The sequence below is a fragment of the Triticum dicoccoides genome, chromosome 3B (assembly GCF_002162155.2).
Source record: "Triticum dicoccoides isolate Atlit2015 ecotype Zavitan chromosome 3B, WEW_v2.0, whole genome shotgun sequence".
In the NCBI taxonomy this organism is placed as follows: domain Eukaryota; kingdom Viridiplantae; phylum Streptophyta; class Magnoliopsida; order Poales; family Poaceae; genus Triticum; species Triticum dicoccoides.
Window position 1 is genome coordinate 771,442,884 of NC_041385.1, and position 9,927 is coordinate 771,452,810.

At 42.5% G+C, this 9,927-nt stretch overlaps 1 protein-coding gene across 1 annotated transcript; it reads left to right on the forward strand.

Annotated features, from left to right (window-relative positions):
* The first annotated feature begins 2,261 nt into the window (after nt 1-2,261).
* Nucleotides 2,262-4,584, forward strand: LOC119278403 (F-box/LRR-repeat protein 13-like). The gene is made up of 3 exons (XM_037559754.1): nt 2,262-3,369; nt 3,470-3,604; nt 3,828-4,584. Exons 1-3 carry the CDS (start codon nt 2,305-2,307, stop codon nt 4,245-4,247), a joined length of 1,620 nt encoding a protein of 539 aa, XP_037415651.1. The 5' UTR covers nt 2,262-2,304; the 3' UTR covers nt 4,248-4,584.
* The last annotated feature ends 5,343 nt before the right edge of the window (nt 4,585-9,927 follow it).

Sequence of the window (9,927 nt, forward strand, 5' to 3'; positions counted from 1 at the left end):
GATTCATTAGTCCCGGTTGCACAACCGGGACTAAAGGCCCTTATGAACTGGGACTAATGTCCCGTTTTCTACTAGTGTGTCTCGAAGACTTTCATAAAAATCGCCTATTCACCCCCTCTAGTCGATAACTAGTACTTTCAGTTGCAAAAAATATACATATATTAAAACAAATTACATGAAAATGTTCATATAATTTTATAAAATATGAATGCAATAATTTAACCAAAATACACATAATCTATGAATTAAGAATATATTTTATAATTTAAAAAATGTTCACATTTTAATAAAATATTAAAGTAATTTTAGAAACATTCATATATTCAACTAAATTATCATATAATTTTAAAATTTCCACATTTTTAATGAAATATTCATGTAGTATATAATTGTATTCATGCTTTAAGTAAAAATTGTGATGTTTTAAAATGTTTATATAGTATATAAAAGTTTGTGTGTTTTCTAAAAAAAGTTCAAGCCCAGTACGACCTTAGATTGCGGATCCTCACATGAATAATACTTGAATCATATAAACATTTTTATCATTCATAAATATTTTCAATTGAACGAATATGTTTTAAAATAACACGTGAATTCTTTTTTAAATGACATGAGATTTTTGCATTCTTTTGAAATTATGTTTGTTATACAGTCGTAAAGAGTACTTGTACTATTGATACATGAGATCTCATTGGTTGGAGTGTGGCATCCATGCCTGGTCTATAAGCTTTTGTCGGATGTTCGAGTCACAGAGTCGGTAATATTTTTATTGATTACTAAATTCCTTTTATTTATACCTAGCAAAAAAAAAATTCTTTTTATTTATGTTGTTCCGCCAATGTTTATAAATATTATGAATCATCATGTAGTAGCAAATTTGAAGTGGTCTAGTGGCTAGCCATGCATGCACTCGACTCGTTGGTCACCCGTTCGAACCACCATAACACCAGTTTTAGCATTTATATAGTTATAGTTATAATTTGTCAATTTCTCAGTAAGGGCCTTATTGTACGAAAAATAGTTCCGGAGGGGTTTATGCAAAAAAACAATCCACATACCCTTGTCCCCCGCCATCCAGTCACTTACAGCGGGTCCCATGCCAAGTTGGCGCGCTTCCTCACCGTCACGGGCAGTGGCGGAGCTTGGATGAAAAACCTGGGCGGGCCAACTCAAAAGAAAGCACAACTATATATCTAGTATGCAATTATCCATGAGTTTATCATTGTTGCTTTTCTGTAAGGTCTTTTGCCCGCGCGCATGATCATCGTCTTTGCTTCTACTCGTACCCTAGCAAGTGACCCAACAGATGACTCCGGCACTTTGATTCTTCTTTTATCGAACAAGAAGGTGGCTCGCTGCTGCAATTTATAGAATGTAAAGTATAGTTGAGCGAAAAAATCAGGCTATGATCGGAGTTGGCGAAATCAGAATTTATAGAATTGCAAGGGAATTTAAGATGCAGTGCTCGATTGCTGGTTGCCTTGGCCGCCGGCTAGACGCAGCTCGCTGTGAGGCTGCTCCTGCATGGTTATTGGAACTATGGCGGCTGCTCTCTATTGTGTGCCCGTACTAAACCAAGACGAGCAGAAGTAGACGCATCTCGTTGCAAGTGGAGGACGCTGGCCACCGGCCACCGGCCACACTGCTGGATTTTGCATCGACAAGTAGTAGCCTGAATAGACGTTGCATAGTTACTGGGCTGAGCTACAAAAGTATAGGTATTAATATTTTTTGTTAAAATCTTGGGCGGGCCATGGCCCAGGTCTGCCCCAACTGAGCTCCGCCCCTGGTCGCGGGCGTATACAAACGTCATTTGAACTGTATATGCACATCCATGCCAAGTTATGGAACCAGTTCGATGTATTATACAACTTCAGGCACTAAGCTGCACATCTATGGCAAGTTCGAGCACCATTGATGTATTTACCTCTTTTTTGATAGTTATTACTACTAGTACTACACAATTTAATTTTTTTAGGGCAACTTCACAATTTAATTTTTTTAGATTTAACTACACAATTTAAATTATTTTTTAGCAATAAGTACACAATATATTTTTTAGGCGTAATACACTGTTTAATTTGTTTTTAGGCAACTACACAGTTTAATTTTTTTAGGCAACTACACAATTTAAATGGACGTTCAAATTGAAGAGAAGCTGTTTCTAGGGCCCATGAGAGACCTGATTCGGACTGACATTTGGCCCAATATTTCTCGCTCGCCGAAACCCTCGCCTCCATTCCTCAATCATTCCGCAGGACCAAACCCTCCTCCGCCCTCCGCCTCCGCCCACCACCGGCGGCCATGGACGACCCGCACTTCCTCGTCGGCACCCCCAGGAGCGAGTTGCTCGCCAAGATGGAGCGCGAAGGCCGGGACCCTGCGACGCTCGACGTCGGCATAAACTTGGTGCTCTATTTCGTCTACGACTACCTCCCCGACCCGCCCGTCTCCCCCGCCCCCACCACCACCCTCTCGCTCGCCGGCGCGTCCTGGGTCTCCGACGGCGTCGACCGCATCAGCCGCCTCCCCGATGTGCTCCTCCGCGACATCATCTCCCGCCTCCCCGCCAAGGACGCCGCGCGCACCGCCGCCCTCTCCTCGCGCTGGCGCCCAATCTGGCGCTCGGCGCCCCTCGCTCTTGTCGACAGTCATCTGCTTCCGGACGGCGGCGCGGCCGGGCAGTTCACCATCGGCGCCCCCTCTCCCCGCGCCGTCACCGACGCGGTGTCCCGCGTCCTCGCGGCGCACCCGGGCCCCTTCCGCTGCGTGCACCTCACACGCACCATCATGGAGGAGCACCGGGGCGAGATGGCGCGCTGGCTCGACATCCTCGTCGCCAAGGGGGTTCAAGAACTCGTCTTTGTCAACCGCCCTTGGCCGCTAGACTTGCGCCTCCCCGCCACCATCTTCAGCTGCTCCTCACTCACCCGTCTCTATCTCGGCATCTGGAGGATCCCGGACACCGCCGCCGTACCGCGCGGCGCCAGATTCCCCAACCTCCTGGAGCTCGGCCTCTGCATGACTGTCATGGAGGACCACGATCTGGCATTCATGCTTGAAAGAAGCCCCGTCCTGGAGTCCCTCATCATCATGGGGAGCCAGACCGGAGTGCGCCTGCGCCTCGTCAGCCAAAGCGTGCGGTGCGTTCAGCTGGGATATACCTACTTGGAGGACATCGAGGTGGTGGATGCACCTTGCCTGGAGAGGCTCTTCCAGTCGGATAATTTTTGCCAGAGCGAGCTCACTGGCCCCAGCATGAAGAACTGCTCTTCCAAGATCAAGATTGGGCGTGCACCTAACCTGCGTGTGCTGGGATACATTCGGCCAGGAGAGCAAGAGTTGGGGATTAGCAACACCATCATCGTGGTACATCCTAATTTAATTTGCTTCTCTGCCGTGTCAATTAATAACAATGCCAATGTATGATCCCAATTAGTTTATCTGACCTTAGGTGCATTATTTACAGGCTGGGGCCAAGGAGAGCATTGTGCCTACTGTCCAGATTTTGGCCATAGAGGTGCAATTCGGTTGCCGCAATTCTGTCAAGAAAGTGCCTGGTTTTCTCAGATGCTTTCCTAACCTGGGGACCCTCCATGTCCAGGTAAAATTGGTTAACTATGTAAGATCCATGAACATATTAGTCAGACTAATTATACGATTGATGGCCTGCTGCAGCATGATATGTCCTCATAGATAAGATCCCTGAACTATGAGTCTGATTAATTATATGATTGATGGCCTGCTGCAGCATGATATGTCCTCATGGATAAGATCCCTGAACTATTTATGCGCTAATATGGCCTGCCGGTTGTTTTCATTTGCAGTCCCCACGCATACCTAAAGAGTCCACTGGCAAGGTCAATCTCAAGTTCTGGCAGGAGGGTGGCCCCATCAAATGTGTCCTGCAGAGCGTGAAGAAGTTGTTCTTCTACGAGTTCCGTGGGTCAAGAAGCGAAGTTGCCTTCCTCAAGTTCATTGCGGAGAGAGGTCGGGTGCTGGAGCAGATGGTGGTCGTCGTGGGCAAGGAATGTTTCTCTCCGGGAGGTGATGGTGTGAATGCCAAGCTGAAGCCTCTGACCAACGCAAAATGGAACAGCAAAGGTTGCAAACTTGAGCTCTTCAAGAGCCCACTCACTGATGTGGCAGGTCCAATTTGCAGCCACCGACATGCTTCTGATTTGGGGTTTGCTGACCCCTTTGACCTCAAGTACTACTACAAATCCGAAACGATCTCCGTAAGTTAATTAGTAGCAGCATGCCGTGCCTCTTGTGGTGCAAGAGTACTGGTAACTAGCTAGACTTTGTGTTGTTGGGCCTGACAGTCAGGTGCTAAAAAACCTGCATTTCTCCTGGCAAACTTTCTGCATGATGAGGTTGTTTGTGCCAAGTCAAGACTTATGTGGCTAGATGCTGGTGGAAGAAGTAACTGATTGAGTTAGATAAAAAATTATTAGTACTCCCTCGGTTCCATAATAACTGTCGTGGTTTTAGTCATTTGAACTAAAACCACGACACTTATTATGGAATGGAGGGAGTATTACTGATTACTGCAGTTGCACCGAGATATGTGAAATCTTCGCAAAACAAGAATCATATATTCACCTGTTGAGCACCAAAACAACTCTGGTTTGTCTACCTCTCTATTTACAGAGGGGTGAGAGGGGCTTCGTCGTTTTAGGTCAGGTGACCAGGTCACTGGTTGTTTCGAAATATAGATAATTGTCATTTTGCTCTTATGTCCTGAGCACACTATGTGGAACACATGGATTACAGAATACTACTATTAAAGTAGCACAGACCAAACTGGAAAAATGAAGGCAGCAAGTGCACTGCAATTGAAGCGGCACACAATCAATCAAATGTACTCCTTTACATGTTATCGATCCGATTCAGCTTCTATTTAGATATCCATGAGTTGAATTTTGTTTGTTCTGGTTCAATATTTTCGCAGGCCAGCCGAATCTGTCCAGCTTGTATCCAGATCATGACCTTGTGCTTACTATTGTTGCCATTTCTTGCTTCCATCCTTGTCGTGGAGATCTTATTTCAGTTCCATTCCAATATACTTTTTCTCACATAGACTTCACAAATAATTACTCCCTCCGTCCCAGATAACTTAGTTATAATGTTTGGTTTGAACTTCATACTCTTCTTCAGAAATTAATCATATAAGCTTTCACTGATTTCCCAGCAAATATTTCAATGATATCTCATTGTTTTGAGTAAGAGAAACACTTCCACACAAATTCCCATGCACGAATACACACACAATATCTAGGAATTTCTAGCATGTTTATACAAATTTCAGTCATTTTTAAAAGTCTCACAAGTAAGTTGAACCATGTTTCGATTGGTTCCAGAAACATCTAATCTTTCTTTCAACAAACTTCAGAAATATTTCGACACAATTCATACTGATTTGCACAATTGTTTTCAAAAAAATACATTCACATCAATTCGTACGAGTACACACAAATCTAGGATTTCAAACATGTTTATACAAATTTCAGTCATTTTTTACAAGTCTTAGAAATAAGTTGAACCATGTTTGGATGGGTTCCAGAAACATCTAATCTTGTTTTCAGTGAGCTTGATAAACATTTTCAACAAAATTCGTACTGATTGCACAACTGCTTTAGGCAATTCATACAAGTGTGGCGGCCGCGTGGGGGCGCGCGTTGGGGCTGTTGGTGACGGCTGCGGCGGTGGCCGGCTCAGAAGATGGCGCTGCGAATCCACCGGCTAAACATTCCACAGTCCCCTGGGTTGGATCTTACAAAGTTTCACTTGATTTATGTCACTTGGGTTGGATTGATCAAGGGCTGTGTTCAGGGCCTGCTATTCTGGCTGTATTCCGCTGAGTGTTGTGATCGATCAAGTGCTTCAGACAACACAGCAAACAAACAAGAAACAACAATAGATCATGCCAATTAACAACAACACTCTCAGGGCTTAAAACTCTTTCCTTACACTAGAGTCTGTGGATTATCGCTTGGTGTCGACTAGGATTGATGCCGACACCGCAGCCGAGTGATCGAAACGACTGTTAGCTATGAACAGTCAGTCACTGTAATCGAAGCAGGTGCAACATGATGATGACTGTCAGCTATAATGAACGGTAACAACGGCTAGCTAACAGTGAACAAGGCGGAACGGCAACAGAATCTAGTGAACTGCTCATCTTCACCTGCATGCAGAGTCGATGGCCTGCTCATCTTGGGCTAAAGTGCTCAAGCTCGTCGGTCACCTATGAACTGCTAGGGCTCTGCCGATCTACCAAAGCTGAACAACTCCAACATAGTATAGCAAAATAATTTATTTGTAGTAGTAATGATCTGACAAACTATTACTCCCCCCTTTTGGCAACAGAATCAAAGCTAGTGCAATTCTGCTAACCAAAGCTAGTGCTACAAACTACTCCCTCCGTTCGGAATTACTTGTCGTAGAAATGGATGTATCTAGATGTATTTTAGTTCTAGATACATCCATTTCCGAGACAAATAATTCTGAACGGAGGGAGTATGTATTACTACCCTTTTGGCAACAGAATCTATACATCAACTGCTCATCTATCAAACAAACAACACAGTTAGCAGAGTTGCAACATAGTTAACACAATCTATACATCAACTGCTCACGGCAGGTGGATCAGGCACGTCGCGCCTGCATAGAGCACAACAGCCAAAACTCCAGTGGCCTCTTTGCACGGGGAAGCTCGCCGGACACCCATCACGGGTGTCATGGCGATTGGCGAGAATGCGCGCTTGCTGTCGTCAGGCAGGGACTTCCTCCTAGTTGCATTGCAGGCGGCCATATAATTTGGTACAAAAGACTCTGTTCAGCTGAGACCAACCGAATGCATAGCAAATGCATTGATGCTCAAAACAAGTGCACAACATAGTGAAATTGCATTTGCAGTTGGACAGACCAGAAACAACATACTACTAGCTAACAGGATCCTCCCAGTTAGGGGTGATGGCGGACATATTTTGGTAAAAAAAAGTCTATCAAGCATTCAAGCTGAGACCAACGTGGCATAGCTAAATAATTCAGGCTAACAGCAACAACTGCAAAACATGGTGAACCTACAGCAGTTGGGCAAGCCAGAAAGAACATGACAGTTGCCCACTAGAGTATGAGTACCACAACATAGCATCCCACATACAACTTTACTTGGCACAAACAAGCATTCCACAGCTTGCCAAATAGGTTTTTAGCTGCTGCCAGGTCCAACAACACAAAATCTAGCTTTCTTGTTGAAGAGCTACTAATTAAATTACAAGGATACTTAAATGCGCCGTCCTGGTACTTAATGCGCGTTGATGGGCTCTGACTCCGGAATTGGCTATACGTCAAAATAATCCGAGATAGTATCCATACATGTAATTCAAGTTTAGAACTTGATAGACCCTCTAAAAGATTTAAAGTTTAAAGTGTAGAGATAGATCTATAAATTGACAAAGATAAAAATGTTTTATAATGCTTGACTTGTTGCAAATAGTTTATGACAAGATCAAGGAGTTGATTATGACGAGATTGTCTCATCATAACAATACTTAAAGTCGGTTTGGATTAAACTGGAAACTACTAAATATTTTAGTTATGAGATATAACAGATGGATGTCGAAATGATTCCCATGAGATGGAAATAGAACCAAGGATGTATATTTGATACGGTCCAAGGTGATTTTCTCTATCCAGAGGATGCTAGTAAGTGTGCAAACTTCAAAAGATCTTGTTAATAGTTTTCCAGTAAAGTACTTAGGCAATATAGTCCTTGTATTAGACATAATAATCTATGGAGATGGTAGTGTCTAATCGGGCTTAGCCAAAATACACAATGACAAAATTACTAAAGCAGTTTAGTATGAAAAATGTCAAGAAGAGTTTTCTTGTCAAAGTTGCATGGAAAGAGTTCTTAACAAGAATCGGTATCTTGAAATACGGATAAGTGAAATACATGATTTCAATCACACTTGTGTTAACTCCATGGTATGTAATAACCAGATATGTTCAAGTATTGCAAATAAGTTGTGAGTAAAGTTAACAGTATGGTCAAATTGTTGATCATAGGACAAAGTGGAAAAATCGTGATGTACTAAGGACATGCTTCTCACATATGGAGAGAATGAAGAGATTGTTGTAAAGAGTTACATCAATACATGCTTGATGTAAGTAGTAGATCAACAAAAATCTTCAATTGGTACTCCAAGCGAATTTCAGTTTCAATTAAATGATTTATGGTGGCACAGTAATTTGGAATTGGTCCAAGATAGTTACTGTGGTGAATTTTATAATAGAAGGCTGAGTATATTATTGAGCAACAATAGAGCTGAAGAATCAAAGGTTCATTTATGAACTTATAGTATGGTTTCTAGATGATTGTGCAAATAGAACATTGTCTCATATAGTGGTTCTATGCCTCAATCTAAGGAAATCAAAGGTCTTGCTAGTGATTCAATATATACTAAGCTTGTTTCACATAAATTACGAATTCATGTGAAAGCATGACGGATGCATAGAAATGCAAATGATACACACGGATCTAAAGTTGTCAGATTCGATAGGACTAAGTCTATACCACAAGCAAAGCATGGATTGGCACCGGATTGCCATTGGTGTAAAAGTTAGAAGTGATAACTAGATTATTGACTCTAGTGCTAGTGGGAGACTGTTGGAAATATATGCCCTAGAGGCAATAATAATGTATTATTATATCTCCATATTCATAGTTAAGAGTTTATATTCCATGTTATAACTGCGATGATCTTGCAATATGAGGTTCAGTGGAAAACTCATATGCACGTGTGGAATGATAAACAGTAACAATAGGTTCCCGGTCTTGCCTCTAAGACTGGCTCAAGTGTTGTTGGTGATCACGTTTTCTGGATCTTAGGATATCGTTCAGTGTAATGATAGTCCTAAAACAACATTGAGGGTATGATGTTAGAAGAACGATCATATGAATTGACCCAATACTTGTTTGTTATACTATGTGATTATATCGTCTGAAATCATCTATTATAACACAGAGTGTTAGCATGTCTTTTAGTTCCTCAGACCATGAGAGTGTCTCGGTCACTTCCTACCGGATGGTGGGCTTTGGGGTTTCTCAAACATCATCTATAACAAGGGGATCATAACGACAACCTTCAGGCACACCGGGAAGTCTGACAAGTGACCGGATACCTCGAGAGTGGGATTTGTTCCTCCGACGATTGAGACGTATTCTTAGGAACCTCTCGTTGTGATGGCATCCATCATCGTCTGGCCAGACACTGGTGACTACGTCACGGGAATGCCGGAACACGTCAAAGAGAAAGAAGAACAAAACTGGTAACGGGAGCAGTTGTATAGTAAGCATGGTGATGACTCAGGAGGATACCGATGCACACCGGGTTTTGTAAAGTATCGCGAAGCAAAGGGAACATCACATGATAACCTAAGGTTCACTTGAATACCATTCGTGTAATCGTAGGGACCGATATGGATGTCCACGGTTCCGCTATCGGTCATTGAAAGAAGGGGTTTTGTTCATGTCTATGATTTACCGAACCTACGGGTTCACAAGCTTAAGGTAATCACGATCTGCTAAGTGTTAGTGGGACATGAGTAATGAGAATATATTTGTGGAATTTTTTCATTAATATATGGAATAGTTCTGAGAGGTTCCAGAAGCGTTTTGGGGTCACTAGAAGGGTTTCGGTGATTACCGGGTAATACCGGGAAAATGTTTCCGGGGATGTTAAATTATATATATATATATATATATATATATATATATATATATAATGGTCTAAAAATATTTATAACATTAATATTTTTAAATTAATATCAACGGGCTTTAAAAGGACAAGTAGTGGAAGGAGATATGGGCCACATAGGCACATACGAAAGTGGCGCCCCCTTTCCTATCCAAGTGGG

Excerpts from the sequence above, each read along its gene's own strand:
- LOC119278403 (XM_037559754.1), top strand. The coding sequence starts at position 2,305 with ATGGACGACCCGCACTTCCTCGTCGGCACCCCCAGGAGCGAGTTGCTC. Across the intron at positions 3,370-3,469 it reads TTAGCAACACCATCATCGTG|GCTGGGGCCAAGGAGAGCAT; the intron begins GTACATCCTAAT and ends CATTATTTACAG. Across the intron at positions 3,605-3,827 it reads TGGGGACCCTCCATGTCCAG|TCCCCACGCATACCTAAAGA; the intron begins GTAAAATTGGTT and ends TTTCATTTGCAG.